This window comes from Maylandia zebra, linkage group LG14, assembly GCF_041146795.1.
Source record: "Maylandia zebra isolate NMK-2024a linkage group LG14, Mzebra_GT3a, whole genome shotgun sequence".
NCBI lineage: Eukaryota > Metazoa > Chordata > Actinopteri > Cichliformes > Cichlidae > Maylandia > Maylandia zebra.
This window is the reverse complement of record NC_135180.1, coordinates 19,076,890-19,096,303: the sequence shown is the minus strand read 5'-3', so window position 1 is coordinate 19,096,303 and position 19,414 is coordinate 19,076,890. Positions and strand designations below refer to the sequence as shown.

The following is a 19,414-nucleotide window of genomic DNA, read 5'->3' as shown; positions in this document are numbered from 1 at the left end:
TTTTATGTGAACGGGCGAAAACAACAAAACAGGATAACAATTAAAAAAGAAAAACACCTCAAAGGAAAGGGAGAGGAGAGTGATGACTTTTTCTAAACTTTGTAAAACAGTAATTACCCCAAAGCCTGCACGCTGTTGTTTCACACATACAAATAACAAGTTACGAAAACGTCAGATGACCAGTCACATGCTCTGCTCGGTTCTGAAAATAGCAATAATAAAGAAGTAATGGCGAAGGCATGACAAAAACATGGCTGTTATTCTCTTCTGTGGTGGTTTTGGAGGCGAGGACCAGTTAAATGTGTTGGAGAGCTTTTTCTGGCTCCTTGATGTCATGCTGCAGCTCAGCTGAGAAATCCTTCAGGATGAAGCTGTGAAGGAAGGAAAAAACCACAAAAGAGGAAACACAAGAATGAGTGGAACTCCTCGCCTTTCAGGCAGAGGTGACTGAGCAGCGCCTGAGATCACAGGTAAACCGAGGCGAAGCCACCATGTTATTGGCTTCCAAACAATGAGCCAGGATTTTGGTCAGGCATGGGACTCTATTTAATTTTTCTGTGAAAAGTCTAGACACACAAGAACGCCCCAGTCATGCTGACAAATCTGGCACGTTTGAGTTATTTAACAGTGGTGTTCCCTGGCAACGATGTGTAATCGCTAAAGCTTTATCAATTGGTTGTTACATGAAATGCCATTCCAGTAATAGCTCTTGGAATGAAAAAAAAAAAAGCAGTAAACAGCTGTCCAAACTGATACTTCACTTTAGTTTGTAGGCTTTTCTTTTCTAGATCTCAAGTTCTCCACCCCTTTGTTTACCTGTTTTTTAGCAGTCTAGCATCCACAGTTTCAAGACATCGTTTTCAAATTTTGTGTAACGATAGATACCAATAACAATTTGTTTTTGCCATAATGGTTGCAAACGGTGGCTAGCATTGCTGCCTCACAGCAAGAAGGTCCTGAGTTCAATTCCACCATCAGTCTTTCTGAGTGGAGTTTGCATGGGTTCTCCCCGGGTACTCTGGCTTCCTCCCACAGTCCAAAGACATGCAGTTAGTGGGGATGGGTTAATTGGTAACTCTATATTGCCAATAGGTGTGAATGCAGGAGTGACTGTGAGAGCGAATGGTTGTCTGTGTCTATGTGTTAGCCCTGCAACAGACTGGCAATCTGTCCAGGGTGTACCCCGCCTCTCGCGCTAAGACATGTAGGATAGGCTCCACCCCATCTGCAACCCTGAAAAAAGCTAAGTGGAAGACAATGGATGGATGGTTGCATTGATTTGCTAAAATAATAGTATTCTGTTAGTCTAAATAAGCTTAATTAGCTTAAATTGAAGACTCAGTTTGTTTAATATGCTATCCCTGTAATGCCTGAACCATGAAATAACTGCAAGAAAATATTAGTATAAGTAGTATAAGTATTATTGAACCTTCTGACAACAAATTTATATATATGAGTTTTAATTTGGATCATATTTGCACATTTTTGTGCAATTCATTACCATCAAATGTATCATGCAATTTATTTAAGAGGGGGAAAAAAAACACACTGATGATGTCGAGGTCTCAAAAATGCATGTACCAAAGTTACAAAGTAACTTATTATATTCATGTTTTATATATAAATTTCATTTTATTTATTTTTTTTCTTTGATTAAACTTTATTTTATTTACCAATGCATTAAAATACAGTTTCAGACATAATTACAAATTTGTGAAATGGGACTCCCCAAAATCTGCTTTTACAAATAGGTAACCAAACACCCAAATGCAAAACATGCAAATATAAATATTCACAGGATCCCATGGTATGGTCACATAAACCCAATCACACAGTGGCGCATTAAAATACTAGCATAAATGAATTAAAATGTGAACTTCACAAAATAAAGATTTGGGGAATCCTATCCGTAGAGCGTTTGGATCAATCATGTTTTAGTTGCAGCTGTTGTAGGAAGCTAACACTTAACATTTTGTAGCACTTTCACACTGATTCTAGATCTGTGAACCTTTGCAGGTCACACTAAAACATCTCTTTAGTTTAAAACTAAAACTCACTTTGGTTTGTTATCAAATGAATAAATCAAGCCTGGATTTGTTTGGTGTCTTTAACCCTCTCTGTTCCAAGGGCACCATAACAGAACTGACTCTACACTCTGTCCCAGTTGTATATTATTACATAATCCTGTTAAGCAAGTGCACTTTTTTCTAATTTAAAGGTCATATATCCTCGATTCAAACTTACTCACCAATGTGAATACTGGGAGTAACTGAACACATGGACCAATGTGGTTTATTGAGGTTTCATGCAGTATTCCCACCAAAAATCAGACTCAGTGGACTGACGCATTTATTATTTACTGTGGCAACAGGCACAGTTGGCCTAAAATAACACATTAGTTAACAATAATAAACCTATTAGTTTTAAATAATGGATTTGGGAATTATTAACACCGAGTTAGACAATAACCCTAAAATGTCTGTGAAGGTTCTCAGTCATCCAGGTCATCGTAGTCAAAGGAGCTTGCAAAGAAAAGCGTCTGGACTTCTTTAAGTTGCTTGAAGACGTTTCACCTCTCATCCGAGAAGCTTCTTCAGTTCTAAGGTCAAATGGTGGAGAGTCCCAGATATAAACCTAGTGGGAGTGACCCCCCACAGAGGGACAAAAGGACCCCCTGATGATCCTCTAATCGCCTGAGCCAAGGTGTGAAACTGGGTGTGGGTCCCAATCAGCCAGAGTTTCGGGTATGTTCATTGTGAAACCTGGCCCCACCTTATCATGCGAATTCCTGAGGTCTACCGGAACCAAATTCCCTGTATGTGTCTGCACATATACTTGGCCAATAAACACGATTCTGATTCTGATCAAAGATGGAGAGGTAAACACATGCTGCTCTACAGGCTGGAAACCTCTGCATTGTCTTAGGTTCAAATCCAATGAAGTCCATCAGATTATCTCAGAAACGTGAGGTCAGCTAAGCCTGAAAGAGGGTTGTTTGCCTTAATTCCTTAACCGTTTTAACCTCTTGGAGCTCAATGATACACCATTTCGGAAATGCACATTCAATATCACCCGTCGCTCAAGTAAAAACTGATGCTCATGTCAATGCATGCATGCATGCATGCAAAAAAAAAAGTCTTGGATTTCCCTCTCCGTCACAGGCCTGGAACAATAAAACTCCAACCACGACTTCATATGGTGATAATGGCTACCCTATTGTAGTCATGATGGGGGATACCTAGCTGTGACGCACGTAAGCAGCTATTATCTTACGGGCCAAGAAGTCAAATACAATAAAAAAGAACTGAGGTGGCAAAAAAGGTTTAAGGTAATTATACTCCATTCTTCATCAGACATTTCGTGTCCTGAGAGATAATGTGCACGTGTATGTCAGCGACGTGATCAGAGCAACCATACCCTCTGTTTGACTTCACAGAGGTGCCCATTATTGGCAAATGAAAAGCTGATTTACGCCAACGCTTTCTACATTAGTGCTCAGGCAATGTCTCATTATGGGGAACGTGTGCGATAACTGGGCAATTGTCGCCCCTTCACATGCGTCTGCAGATGGATGCGTTTTCCCTCACTCTCCATTTGCGTCTGTTGGGCCTCATCTGTATCCTTTAGTCATGTTTTCCAGTGGAACTGAACACCGGCTGAAACTTACCGGGCTTCTCTTGTGTCACGTAGACATCACCGAGTTGGAACGAGAGAAGGTGAACTGACCAGAGCAGAGAAAAAGAGGGCACCAGAGAGGGAACCAGAGAGCAGGAGAACACTACAACGTCATTTTCCTGCAGCTACCACAGATGAACCATGTGCACAAACACAAATAAGAATCATTACTTTTTTTTTCAACCTCTTAGTTGTTGCAAGCAGATGCAGCATTGTATGGGAAGTCGTAAATTCAGGAATGCTTTGCATTTTGCATAAATGGCCACACAAAAGATGGAAGTCTTGGAGATAGAGATGTTTTTGAAGACTTTCCCATTAATTTAGATTTCGCCCGAATTGTCAAGAAAAAAAAGTGTTTTTCACAGAGGAGACAACACTTTGCTGTTGTTTAAGCCACCACGCCGACCACAAACCAATTCAGACTGCAAAACAGCCGTAAAAGGATCCACGCTCTTCTGTTTTCTGGGTTTTCACAGGATGGTCTTGAGTTGCGAAAAAGTGGAACCTGCGGACTTGTTTTTTCCAGTGCTCGCGGTTTTCCCTTACATCACCGCCATCATTAACAGTGGATGTAAATCACCTCCTCGTGTTCAAGCATTTTAAATAATGATTCACTGCTTATACACAGACACACACGTGCTATCATAAAACACATTTTCACACACGCAAACATGTGAAAGCAATACGAAAACAACCCTTCTAACATGTTATCTCAATTTGTCCACCAAATACAAAGGATTCACTTAATTACTGTTTTAGTCGCTGCGAGGTAAAAAAAACAAACTGCCTCAGAGGATGAGCTCAGTAAGGAAAACAGGATTTTTATTTGGATACCTGCACTATTCATACATGTGATCTAGAGTCATGAAAAGATGAGTGAGCTTATAATAAAAGGTTGCTTTTACCAGCTGTTAGATAAGTAAACAAGTCTGCACAGTAAATATATGTAACTGTATATACATTAGCCAGTTAGCTAAGCTTAGGATAAAAGACAGTCTGGCTCTGATCAGTGGAAATAAAATCTAGAATATGAGAAGACTATCCCCTCATCATGTTTCAGGAAGGGACACAACACACACATAAATTAACATAAACAAAATTCATCTTTAATAATCTTTTTGCTTGTTAATAAATAAATAAAAACAGAATCAATTAAAAATGAATCAGCCAGCCACTTGGCAGCAACTTAGTGCATTCAGGCATGCAGACATGGGGCTCTAACTCAGGAGGTAGAGCAGGTCGATCCCTGGCTGCTCCAGTCTGCATGCCAAAAATACCTGGGCAAGATACCAACCTCAGGTTGCTGTTATCATACAACAGAGTGAGAATGTTAGACAGAAAACACTCACACAGAAAAAGCACATAAAAGGTGGTTGAGTGATTGAGCAAAAGAGGACCCGCTGAAGTTTAAAGCAAGCATCAGAAATGGAAAGAAAGGTGATTTAAGTGACTCTGAATGTGGCAAAGTTGTTGGTCCCACTACAGTACCTATTGGGATTTTCCCACACAACCATCTCTCTTAATTGTTGGGGTTTTTTCTCTGTTATTGTAGGGTCTTTCTCTTACAGAATAAAGTGCCTTGAGGCGACTGTTGGGCGTGGTTGTTGTGGTTTGGGGCCATATAAATAATGAAACTGAAAGTTTACCGAGTATGGTCCGAAAAAGAGAGTGGGTAAAAACCCATTGTTGATGGATGGTTGTTACAACCAAGGTATGCAGAAGAGAATCCCTGAACACACAACACATCACACCTTGAAGCAGATGGGCTACAGCAGTAGACACCGAGTGCCACTCCTGTAAGCTGAGAACACAAATCTGAAGCAACAGCTCACATGGGCTCACCAACACTGGACAAAAATTGGAAAAACGCTGCCTGGTCGGATGAGTCTTGATTTTTGCGGGGACATGAAAAGCATGGATCCATCCTGCCTTATATCAGCAATTCAAGTTGCTGATGGTGACCTTTACTGCGTACCCATCATCTGCTGGCTGCTTCCAACAGGCTAACACACCATGTCACAAAGCTCAAATCATCTCAAAGTGGTTTCTTGTACATGACAGTCAGTTCACTGTACTCAAACTGGCTCCACAGTCACCAGATATCAATCCAATAGAGCAACTTTGGGATGTGGTGGAGCAGAGGATTCACATCTTGGATGTGCAGCTGGCAAATCTGCACCAACTACGTGATGCTATCACATCAACATGGACCAAAAGCTCTGAGAAAAGTTTCCAGCACCTTCTTGAATCTATGCCAAAAAACATTTAGACCGCTCTGAAGGCAAAAGTAGGTCCAGCCTGGTAATAGCAAGATACTAAGTAACTAATGAAGTTTACGGTGAGTGTACTCTAGTTTCCACCTCTATTGATTACAGTATTTTCAGCTCTGTCTATGTAATGTACATCAAAGTCGCATCACAACCGAGCCGATGGTGATGCAGAGTCAACTGATGTTTTCATGTTTGTAACTTTGTAAAATCTTGTTCGCGAGTGATGGGAGCCGGAGATCGACAGACGGATTGGGGCTGCAGCTGCAGTAATGCAGACGTTGCACCGGTCCGCCGTGGTGAAGAGGGAGCTGAGTGTAAAAGCGAAGCTCTCAATTTACCGGTCGATCTACGTCCCTACCCTCACCTATGGCCACGAGCTGTGGGTAGTGACCGAAAGAACGAGATCGCGGATACAAGCGGCAGAAATGAGCTTCCTCCGAAGGGTGGCTGGCCTCTCTCTTAGAGACAGGGTGAGAAGTTCGGCCATCCGGGAGGGGCTCAGAGTAGAGCAGCTGCTGCTCCACATCGAAAGGAGCCAGCTGAGGTGGTTCGGGCATCTGACAAGGATGCCCCCTGGGCGCCTCCTGGGTAAGGTGTTCCAGGCATGTCCCACCGGGAGGAGGCCCCGGGGCAGACCCAGGACACGCTGGAGAGATTATATCTCTCGGCTGGCCTGGGAACGCCTTGGTATTCCTCCGGATAAGCTGGAGGAGGTGGCTGGGGAGAGGGAGGTCTGGGCCTCTTTGCTTAGGCTGCTGCCCCCGCGACCCGGCCTCGGATAAAGCGGATGAAGATGGATGGATGGATGGATGGATGGAACTTTGTAAAATACTGGAAAGCTAATTAACAATGATCTCATCATCATCTTGTATTATTAATGCATGCTAATAAAAATATACTCATCGTTATAGCGATGTCAGAATTTATTCAGTTCACAAAAAGCAGTTCTGGCAGAATTATTCTGGCTCTGAGTTTGATGTAGGTCTACTGCAGTGCAGAGACTCTGAGACAGAGTAAGAGCAGTGAATTTTCACCAGCCCTTCTCTTACAATGGCATGAATAACTCGCACATATTTGTGCACATATTTAAAAACAGTGTCTTATAAATTTCTATGTTGCAGCAGATCTGAATTATAGCATAATTTCACAATATCCTGTGTACCGAGCTGTATTAATACCTCTGTAAAAGTGCTGCAGCAGACCATAAAATTCCTGCTTTGAATACTACTTTATCATTACTCAGCGGTTGTATTTAAATTGGGCATGCTTGTAGCACTTCTCACATAAGACACACGCGAACAACACTCACACAGCCACTAGCTCGTGTCTCGTGACAAAGACATCGACCCGGACATGTTGATTTGCTCTGGCAGCACAAAGCCAGCGACTGGTTACTGGCGAGTTCAGCTAGCAGATTGTGGTTGCTTTTAGATTTATCTTGCCTCTCGCAGCGTCTGTGGAGCAGCAAAAAAAAGCTGCAGTCCCTTTCTTCCTGTTTTCTCAGAGCTTATTTTTAAAACTGTGTCATTAAACAGCATACAGTAGGCAGCGACAGGGGATACAGAAGACAGAGAGGGGAGAGGTCATTGGGGTACGCAGGGCGAGAATGCAGCTGAAACCACAGCAGACTTTTGTAAACTTGAGATAACAAAGAAACGAGACATCCGGGAAGTGACACTCTTCCACAACCAGACTGTCAAATGAATGAGCCTGACAGACGGAAACTCTGTGCAGCGTGACTTGCAGTTTGCTGTCTTAATCTAAAACAAATGAAGGGCGTATATGTGTGAGGAGGCGAGCACTTTTGCTCATGCCAGCATCTTTCCAGGTCTTTCTGTCTGTAATTATGCAATCCTCCACTAGTGTGTGTGTGTGTGTGTGTGTGTGTGTGTGTGTGTGTGTGTGTGTGTGTGTGTGTGTGTGTATGCTGAACCGGCTTGGATTGGGATCTGCGGTTTGTGCAGTGGGAATTTCATTGGCAGTGAGTTTCCTGGCTGACATTGGGGAGGCATGCAGGCAGCTGTGGCACGAGGGCGGAAGAGGGCCGGGCGGCACTCCCAACCACTCTGGTTGGACAGATGGACAGACAGATGATGCGATTGACAGGTTAATTGAAGCTTAGGCTTTGACTCCCACATGCACTCACACACGCTCAGAGGTGAAGCAGTACATCACTGCAATACAAGAAAATCTCAGGCTTCTTATCTGCTCCAGGCTGCAGTGAACATATACTTTTATCTGCCTGTTTTCAATCAATCTCGCCTTTTCCATTCGCCTCTTTCTCATTCTCATGAGTACAGCACACAGTAAATGCTGGGTGGGTGGAGAGGTAAAATGGGAGTTACACTTAGTTCATGATAACTGCACCAACTCCTAATTAAGGAGAGCATGCATTTAACTGGAACACCAGCTGAGCACAAAACATGGTAAAAAGTTGCAATGCATCAGATTGCCTAAACTTACAATAATCAAGCCAAAGAAGGAACATATGTGAGAGACATGCATGTTTGTTTAAACCAGGGTAATACCCAAAAGTTTAAGCCTGTGTAAACGCTTTTGAGGAATGCCTTAGCTGTCAAAACCGACAGAAAAAAACAAACTGCACATCACTAAGGTGTAATGGCACAAATAATCATAATAAAATGAATAAATAAACAAGAAACAGCCTGTAGATGCTCCTCTTTGCAGTCACAATTCTGACTCCAAAAGCTGCCAGACAAGCTACAAAGAGAAAATTATATTTTTTAATGTAAATTCTCAAATGTTAAAAAAAAAAAGACTTTTAACACTTTACATCACTCCCTGAACTCTCACTCAAAAAAAAATACACCTAATGATCCACATACACTGCAGTCTCCCAAAAAGCAGCATCCACTGAAACATGGTCCAACAGTTGGTTACGCAGTTCAGACGAGTTCAGGCAGAAGGATTTACTTCCATTTTTAAACCCTCTACTTTCTTCTTCCAATCAGCTTCATTTTATCTTCATACATATTTTATTAGTGGCTGAGCCACTGTATGGGAAATATACTTAAATATTTAATACCACCGCACTCATTAAAAGGCTGTTTAACCCAAACCAGTAAACCACTGGAGGGATTTCATCACCCCACTCTGCTGCATGGTCTTTCACAATGAGCTGTGAAAGTACATGACAGGAAGCAGGAAGTCTGTCTTCCCGAAACATCACGGCAGATGAATAAATTTTGCACACATTCAGTTAAGAAAAAACTCCCTAAAACGACTGCGCTGTAAAAACACCGGGACTGGGGAAGCCGAACGTGGCCCTCTTCTGGTGAAAAGCGCATGTGAGTGAGTAAAGTTCAAACCCTGTTATTGATACAAGCGTGCTGGAATTTGGGATTCAGACAAAGGAAGCCCTCTGCCAAAGATGACAGTCTCATCTCGGGGCTTGCGCATTTGTGAGTGTGTAATCAGGGGAGCTGGCTCTTATTGCGGTGTGCTCCTTACGCAGCAGTATATCCTGCCAAAACCACTCAAGTATGGTGTTGTATGTGATGGCGCTAAGGCACGGTTTGAAATGAGCAGTTACTGGAGCACACGCTGCAAAAGTGAAACTGTCTGAACGCGGTAATTGAACCAACTTGACGTGTTTGCAGCTTCTCCGCTTCTCGGCAGAATATTTTGTGCGAGATTTAATTGACTTAATTGGCTGCTATAAGACTTTAAACCTAATAGGAAAAACATATGCGAATAAATCAGAGCAAGAACTTCGTTAAAAAGCGAGTAGGTGGATCACACCATCAGTGAGGTCATCACGCACCCATTACAGTACGTGAAGCATGCGCTCATCCTGCCGTTACAAAGCGCTACACATGCGGTAACACAACCGTCTATTCATTCCATTTAGTTTAATTAAGTATTAGTGACTGCTTTACTGTTCATATGAATATTCAAACTATTTAGTGATCGATAAAGGCGGCTAGGCTAAATTTTAAGTCAGTAGCCAAGTTAAATGAACGAACTACAGATGCTACACGCTATGGAAGTCCATGTGTATGTTAAATAAAATGAATACAAACGCAGTCTGTGCAGACACACACGCATATAAGAGCACCGTTTTATCAAAAAACAAACAAACCGAAAACGTACTTCTTTAAACCTTCATAGCCAAACAGCACTGAAGTTTTCGCCCAAACGCATGGCTCTAACCTTCCAGTATGTGCCGTGTGCCGGTTAAGTCACACGAAAACGTTACCGCCGTGCGTAAAAGCGGTCTGGTCTGCAACACCGGCTTAGTGGCGAGTGAAGCTCCAAACGATTCTGCCACAACTTAACTACCGGCTTCAGCAGCCATGCAGGTTATCCCCTCTTGTTTTAAAGAGGAAAAAAAGTTGTTTGACTTACCGGTTTGGTGAATAAACGGAGTGAAAATCAGTGTTCAGAGACGAGCATAATCGATTGCAGGCGACTAGATTAGCAGGTGTAATTAAAAAGCTTGGCAATGGATAAAAACCACAAAGCCGGTGTTGAGGTTCCCCCTCTCTCTCTCTCTCCCCGGCTCCTCTGTGCGTGTGTGTGTGGCACATAAACACGGAGCTGGCTAACTCTGAGCTCACAGTGCGTCACTGCTGCAAGCTGAAACCCCCGTCAGTGTGTGTGTGTGCATGTAAACCCCCTCTGTTGCCGGTAGTATAGGCAACAGCCACCTGTGGCTCACAGCCTGGCAGATTCAGTTCGCAATATGGAGGCCCAGAGTGTTTAAAGCTAAATAAACACTAAACTACAGATGAATAAAAAACGTTCCATATTAAAAACTAAATTTAATATAGTCAGACAATGAAAAGAATAAGCTTAATGTTTCATTGTTTTATATTTAACTCATTTTAGAAGTTTTTCTTGTGACATTTTTGCCAAGACTTTTTTTTTAAATACTTTAAATCTAGTCCATATTACACCGTAAAGCCAACAAGGTTTCATTTCCTAGACAACAGAGCTAGCCCAGGAAAATATTTTAATACCACATTATTATTGTAATCCTCTGGTTCTATAAATAAATTCAGGCTAAGTAATATTAAAAGGGACCTATTATGCTCATTTTCAGATTTTCTTGGATTCTCCTGGAGTCGTTTTGAATGATTCACGGTTCAAAATAGTAGCAGAGCCACTAAGTGTAAAAGTGTCTTATGAAAAGCAAATATGCTTGAAACCTTCATTTTTGTGGTGCATTAAATACATAAAACTGGAGCCCAGCAGTGACCAAGTGTTTTGTTTTTTTTTTTTACTGTCTGCATGTTTTCTTCCCAGCAACTGGCCCCTCCACCCACCCCTTGATGTGCATGTGCATGTGCATATATCTTTCTAGTTTTATGAAGTGAGGGCTTCAGTGCAGTGCAGGCCCTCAGCATACATAAGTGTATAATGTGTTTTAACATGACAAGGACAAGGCCTAACTTCTTGTTAGTGATCATGATTGACTTCAGCTGGTAGTTTCTCTTTTCTGTCATGAAAGTAATTTGTTTGACAGCAGTTATTGGCCTGACAAACTCTCAGAATAATGGGACAGTCCAAGAAACTCTGAAGATCTAAGAAGCAGAATTGTAGATTTACAAGTTCAGAAGGTCTCTTGGAGCCATTTCTAAACACCTGCAGATTCCAAGATTACTATTCCGAATAATCGTATTCGGATGTGTTGCCTCTTTGCCAGAATCTGGAAGAAGACCCAAACTGTCACTGTCAGATGAGAGGAAGTTGGTTAGGACTTTCAGGAAACAACCCAGGAACCTGACACCAACATCTCTTTCCACAGAGAACCCTGTTTTACCTCACCATGGACGGAGAGGGTGTCAACCAAGAAAGAAGCTACTGCTCCAAAAGGAGTACTAACTCCAAATTCTTCAACTTCTCATTTGAAAGTTGGACACAGTTGGGTGTTCCAACAGGACATTGACCCGAAACACACATCAAAACTGGTTTTGGAGTGGTTAAAGCAGGCTAAGATTAAGCTTTTGGAGTGACCTCATTGACCTCAACCCTATTGAAAGTTTGACCACACATAAAAGCCGTGTCTTTGCCAGGTATTGAAACAATTTAAAGAATTCTGCCAAGAAGAGTGGTGAAATATCCAACCAGCATTATGCCAGAAACTTGTTGATGGCTACTAAAAGTGTCTGGTCGAGATACAACTTAGTAAAGGACATTTAACCAAATATTAGTGGGGGTGTTTTGTATATATAATATATATAATATAATTTTGACTCTGTGCTACTTAGAGAAAATCCAAAAATAAATTCAAGGAATCATTAAAAGCCCAAAATTACCACAAATTGATGCCCAGTGGGTGTAAACGTCTGATCACAACTGTATATGACAGAAATAAAGGAAAATCCTAATAAAGGTAATGTTTATTTATTTTGTTCAAGAGTTTCTCTACACCAATCAGCCACAACATTAAAAACACTTCTAGGTGAAGTGATTAACACTGATCACAATATCTATAATTCCAGGCACTCTTGGGTGTACACATACACGCTTCTTGCTTTTTTTCAAATACTGTAATACAGTATTGTTTCATCTGATATTAGCGATGAAGTAGATTTCCATCGTCTGACTGCTTGGACTATTGAGTTGGTGTCAGGCAATGACTCACAATATTTCTCAGTGATGCTGGGGAAGCACAGACAAATCTCTGTGCTGACTCCTTCAGTCATCATACAGATCCTCACTGTTTAGTACATTTGAATACTCTGTGGAGACGCTGCAACGTGTGCAAGTCGTCATTAAGTAGGGAGGGACAAGTGGATTTGTGTGTGTGCTCTAAATGTCCCGCATTCAATTATACTGCAGGACTATCATATCACAATACACATCATTGTAGGTCAGTGGGTTAAAAGGCAGTTAAGTAGCAATAGCCTGCTGAAAATCACAGGGGTTACTTTGTTTGTCGTCATGAGGCAGTGAGGGTAAGCTCAGTATCATTCATGAATGTGAGAAACCAAGAAGAAACAAAGGGATATTCGAATTTGTCATCTTATTAACGTGTACGTATGTACAATTATTTTGTTGTGTATATGAACTTTTTGACTTACTTTTTAACATCGTGCTATGGGCAGTCTATGAAAATTAAGGAAATTAGCCTGTTTTTCAATTAATATAATCGGACATAGTGAGTGTTTTGGTAGCAACTGTACAGTACTGAACATAGTAACTTGTGTTCTGTACTGTTGAAGAATATTGGCCAGAATTATTTTTTTCACCAATTTGCACTATATCATAGTTTCAATAGAAAAACTCCACTAATTTAATGTCTGTGAGCAAAAGAAACAAACACTGGTATTCTGCTCGTTTTATCTACTTTCCTATCAAACATAGGAGAAAACTTCAAAAAGTGCAATTTGGATAAACATCCAAGAATCACATCACCATGTTAGTCAAAAACTACCTTATTGAAAAACACCTCAGTCCACGTAAAAATACTAAATTCAGTGCTTATCAAGAGCATGCTGAAAAAATAGGTGGCGATTTGGAAAATGAGAAACCGCGAAACAATAACAGCGCAAACAAAGGTATTTTTCTTTTTAAATATACATTTTCATTTACTTAAACATTTAAGTGTTGACAAAACGGCAAACTACATTAAAATGAAGCTACCGAAATACCCGTGTACGGATGGACAGAGCCTCATAATGAGGCTCTAAACATCTGAGCACTTAATTTGTCCAACATTTTCGGGGTGTGATAATCATGGTGACAGTGTAGGATAAAGTGAATAAATCTCAAGTCACGAAGGCGTAGACTGGTCTGCAACCATCTAACAGCCACGGATCCTGAGGGCAAAATGAGTATCCCCAACTACTTGTGGGTTGTTGGTGGAGGTTGATGGCAGCTGCTGGGACAAAAATTGATCAAGTCCCAGTCACAGAGGCTTACAGACCAATCAACCCTGACAACTACCTGTCGCTAGGCAAAAAAATGTGTATTCCCCAGTCAGTTGGCAAAAACCACCCTGTGGTTGCTTTGGTCACTAGCATATTCCTGCAGTAATTTAACTGGAACTGACAGACTTGTCTGCAAAAAGATTTGCCTTGCAAGTAAAAAGTTGCATCATTTGAAAAGTTGTACTTATTAAATAGGCAATTAGTATTTGCAGAGAAATGTGAAAAACTACAGGCATCTGTGTCAATTCGCTAGCAACCAAAGCAATCGCTAGGAAGATTTAGTGAAGCACCTTCTTTGCAGCTGATTTCATTTCATCCACCACTTGCCAGCAGCATCCAGAAACCAGTCGGGAAATACACACTTTTCCTTCCAACCAGCTCTTGTATGATGTCTAATGCACCGCACAACTCTTGAGCAATGTGCACACATGACTACACATACTTTGTTGTAAAGTGCAAACTTTCTGAAAACGAGCACAAACTGGAGCCAGTGAACTGATTTAATTACAAAGAGGAAACCACAGTGACAAAACAAGGACAGCTACGTACAGGAAGCAACTCTGATTCATCACCACAGCTGCAACATGTCCAACAGAGTTACGACCAGGCGGCAGTGCAAAACTGCAGCTTCTTATTTATTAACTTTTATTTTTACCTTCCTGGTCACATCTGTAACAAGGCAAACATCAGCATGTTCTGGAGTGAAAACATGAATATCTGTCAGAGGTCGTCTTGCCTTCTTTTTTTGTAAGATCTATGACAGTTATAACTTAAACATGACTGACAGCGCATGCCAGAGGGGAAGGGGAGAAAAATACAAACAGGAAAAACAAACCTTACACAAATATATAAAAATATGCCATTAGATTCATATCAACACTTGAGGACCATGGGTGCACTATTTACAGAAAAAAGGCAGTATGTACCAATATTTACAACAATAAAGACTCGGTTCACAAATGGGCATGAGGAGGTTTACATACATGTTGCTGATAGTTACAGTGATGGCGGGATTTTGATTATTTTTACTTCATATTTAAGACGTTAAGAAAGGTTGTGTGTGAAGGAGTTCAGTTTCATTTTCACTGGGTTAAAATGTTCCTGCTGAAAATGTGATTATTCAATCATTTATACATGTGTGACTACTGAGGCAGTGTAAAAGTATACTGTTAAGGCGGAAGAAAACCTAAGTTTATGAAAAAGCTGTATTCAAACTTGCTGACCATGACCAAACTCTTTTCTTCAGAGGCTTGTTTCTGTCACACAAAACTAAAAGCCAGGTAGATCTCATTTAAAATTTTAAGCTATTATATCAAAGTTCAGGTTATCTCAAACCTTCGAAATTACGCATCTCAAAATTTTGACTTACAGACTCCATATCTCGAAATTTAAACTTTTGAGTAACTGTTTGTTTGTCTGTTTTTGTTTTTCTCAGTGGCAGAAACAGGCTTCCGTACTTTAAAGCTTAGGAAAATAAGTAATTACGTTAGACCCCACACCATGAAAATATAGCACAGACAGCGCACAGATGTTTTTTCACTGTTGACCAATATGGCTACTAACTCCTTTTCTGCAGGGATTTTTGACGCTCTCAAGCCAGCAAAAATACACAAAATTTTATCTCGGGCAGTTCTTCACACAGACACACTGACATTAATCAGTTCTGTTGAACATTAAAAAAATAATAATAAATGTCTGCTACCTCAAAGTTAGCGGAAACTGAAAATTTTAAACCGTTACCTTCTATTTTTCTTGTGAGAGTTACTTAAGTGTACCATAAACCATGACACCAGGATCACATTATATGGTAAAAAGTTAAAACCATAATCATGGGGAACAGTGAAGTCGCTATGAGCTGAAAAAAACAAGAAAAAGTTAGCTAGTTAACCGCTAAGCTCGCTGCTTTATTTTTTCCATTTTTTATAAACCGACATAAATTCCAACACACTTTGTTTGGTATTAGCTTTCCTCAAAAACACTGGTAGATGTTTTTTTTAAGATAGCTTTTTCTTAATTTTTGTTCTCATAAACACACAAGATTTATATAAATCTTTTTTAGCTAATTCTCGACAAGAAACCGAATAAGTATGCATCCCAAAATGTTTAGCTAGTCGTTTAATTTTTGCTAACAGGCTACGTGAACTTTTCTTCAACAGAGGAACCAGAAAAAAAGCTCTTTTTTGAAAATGCTTTCCAACTGGATAACAGAGCACTTAAGTAGCACTTTTTTACACTTTAACAGAGGCTCGCTTTCTAGTTAGCAGCTATCACAAAGGCCAGCTAATCCTCATAGCTGTTAGCCTATCTCTCACAGTGGATCCTCATGTATGGATGTGGGAAAAGCTGAGGAGAAGTGCCCAGATGGCTGGTAAGGTGCAATGCAGTATTTGCTAGGCTTGGAGGGATCAAAGACAATCTCAGATTAACCCCAAAGCCTGGCTGGCGAGCGTGTGTGTGTGTGCAAGCTGTAGTCATGATTTTCTTCCACTGCTATAAGATGAGGCAGAGCTGACTTTTCACCGTCACTGTGCATGTGTAAGTGAAATGGCTTAACCTTTATCTCTCTGAAGGCACGTGCAGTTGCTCAGCATTTGTCCTTATCATCCTTATTACAAGCATCTGGTTCTCCGGCAGCTACTGCTACCTGTCTGTGTGATGTGGTGTGTTTGAGGTGTATCCATACATTTTAGCGCTACATGTCCTGTAAAGAAAGTGCCACAATACACACAGTGGAGCTGGAAAAGAATGTAGGCATATTCTAGAAGTTGGCACTCAATCGTATGGAAGCTTGTTTGTGACATTGACAGAGCTACGTCGAAATTTTGAGGTATTTAGTTATTATTAGGTAATACATCTCGAAATTTCAAGTTTTTTCTGAGTAAGTCGAAATTTCAAGCCACGCAACTCGAAATTTCAGGATAATAAATCAAAATTTCGACGTGCTAACTCAAAAATTTTCTTAAAGATGGCTGCGGAAACAAACTTCCATACATTACGAGGTTGAGTGGCTGTGTTTTCAGTCTGCCTAAAAGCTGCTCTGAGATGCAGCGCAAAGGGAAATAATGCAAAACAGTGCAAGAACCCAGTCTTGTGAATCGTACCGAACCATGACCGGACTGTATCCCTACACCCCTCGTGTGCAGATCTGTCTCCTGGTAATCAGTTTTGTTAACCGAGCCTCCTCGTTATTAAACTTGAAAAGAAAAGTGGAAGCTACATCTTCTATAAATTAAGTGCTGTAAAAGGCGGTGCTAAAAATCAAAACCATAAATACTGTACATAACTATCTTCATCTGCTACCACAGCCTATCGTCATCTTTAAAGATCACCTATCTCTCCTCGTGACAGAACGCTCCAAACACTGAAAATTTCACGGCAAAAGAAATCTTTTCAGATCCCTTAGTGTCAACACATTAGCACACAAAAGGCTTTGGCATAGTCGCGTTAAGAAGGAATGTCTTCAATCTACTTTTTTTTTTCCTCTACCAGTAGTGGGACACTGCTTCATCTACACTTCTGTCATCTTAAACAAAAAATCAATATGTGAAGAAGAAAAAAAGATAAACGTTGATGTGATTTTCTACAGAGAACACACGTGCTTTTCACAAATCTCTTGACTCACTGAGTGAAGGCCGTGCATGAATGTATGGGAGTATATGTGTTCAGTCTTGTTACATACCTCTACTGCCACATATTGCACATAAATGATGCTTACTCTCCCTAAACAGGAGGAAAGATGATGTTAGCAGTAACATGTATTATCGATGGCAGTGGAATTGGTGTTTGTCCTTCACTTCCTTATAAGATCAGACATTTAAAACTTCGATATGCTTAAAATCTCGCTGAAAAAACAAGGGCATATTCATTATTCCAAATATCCATCAAACTACAGTCTGTGTTAATATCTTTCACTTTTGTTGATTTTTTTTATAATCATTTATAGATCACTGGGAGGCGTTTTATGTGAAGCTCAAGTTAAGATGAAGTGTTTCGTTCCAAAAAAACATAATTTCAAAGGACAAGCTCATGCTTCACCTGATTCATGCCAGAGTTTTTCATAAATGTCCGCTTTCAGCCTCGTGTGCAGAGACTCTGCAGAATCCAAGTCGACTTTTCTTGTTTGTCATTCTCATTTTGAACATATGTCCATCTGTGATAGTTCAAGTCCCCCTTCTCTGTGTCTTTCTGGCTCCTTCAGTCTAAACACCTTTTTTTTGCCGATAATACTCGGCCGATGCCACAAACCGAAAAAGCACACACAGACATGCACATCATCAGAAACATTAACACAAGAAAACTGGATTTGAAGTGATCGTACTCATTAGGAAGTCCGGGGAGTCGACAGCCACGTTACGCACATAGAGACCAGCGGACCGAGCAGAAGAACGCAACAGCAACACCGAAAAGTGAGGAGTGATGGGGTTAAAGGACGAGGAGCTTGTGCGCTGATTTCAGCCAGAGGGAGGCTGGGTCAGGTCGGTAGAACTAACAGTTCGATTGTCTCAAACCCTCCAAAGCAAAAGGTGGTTGGTACTGTCATCCCGTCCCACTGTTTCACTGCTATTAGTCAGTCTGAAGTCCTCGTAACCATCGCCACCGGAAATGACTAGATGGTTGGTTTTCGGAGGGATGTGCGCAGAAGCTCGGCGGCGTGCGGAGTCGCGCCTCTGGAGACTTCCATCAACTGTGCTGCTGTTTTGGGACTGATTGCCTAAAAGTTGAACATAAATGAATGAAGTTGGAATATTTCTGGAGCAAAATAGAAAAGATATGTACGAACCTAAAAGTCATTCTACACAAATGTTCAATTTTGGGTCTGCAAGATGTCTTAAAATTGATCTCTTAAGATAAATTTAAGCTTATTTAAGACATTTAAACTAAATTATCACGTAACTTGTTGACTTCATGTGCTCACAAAAATGATAGCATAATGCTTTTAAAAAAATATTTTTTATACATTTAACTAAAGAAGCATGCAATAGTCATCAAGTAAGTAATGGTCCGTAAGTAACGGTCTGCTGTTACAAATCCATAAAGAAGGTAAAACCAGTGACATGAAATTTTTATGGTTTTTACAAAATGGCATTAAACCTCAGGGGCATTAAATCACATCTACGTGATTTTTAACTCATTAAATTACAGTTTGCCATTTAATAATTCTTTTTCCCCCTCTTACAATTCCCTCACAGTAAAATATGTCATACCAGCAACTTCAACTAAAAGCTTCTTATGAAATTATGAGATAAAACAGACAAATTCTGACAAAAGAAGAGAGACAATGGACCTACTGTGAGGAATTGATTGTGATATATACACCTTATTGGATTTGAAGCACACAAAACACAGTGCTTGTCCACTTTACCTGACTGTGGGGATGAGCACTTTTGTAGTGTTTAGGTTTTTGATTGATTAATTTTAAATATATATACATTTGATTTAAAAAGAAATGTATGGCTAAGAAAGGTGTAATTATTCAAATAATATAATATTTTAATTTAACAAAGAAATAAATTAGAGAATGACCCTTACTACATCAGTGATATGTACTAGTTAGAAATTTTTTTGATAATA

At 40.5% G+C, this 19,414-nt stretch overlaps 2 protein-coding genes across 2 annotated transcripts in view; both read right to left on the bottom strand.

The window, feature by feature from the left end:
* Positions 1-10,468, bottom strand: part of relt (RELT TNF receptor) — a 28,681-nt gene extending 18,213 nt beyond the window's left edge. The window contains exon 1 of the mRNA XM_004543849.5: positions 10,314-10,468. The gene's annotated coding sequence lies outside the window, so the exon portion shown is untranslated. The remainder of the gene's footprint in view (positions 1-10,313) is intronic.
* Positions 10,469-14,329: 3,861 nt separating this feature from the next.
* The window catches only part of arhgef17 (Rho guanine nucleotide exchange factor (GEF) 17), a 65,883-nt gene continuing 60,798 nt past the window's right edge, over positions 14,330-19,414 (bottom strand). Inside the window, exon 25 of the mRNA XM_004543851.4 lies at positions 14,330-18,554. Coding sequence (XP_004543908.3) covers positions 18,346-18,554 — 209 coding nt within the window. The 3' untranslated portion in view covers positions 14,330-18,345. The remainder of the gene's footprint in view (positions 18,555-19,414) is intronic.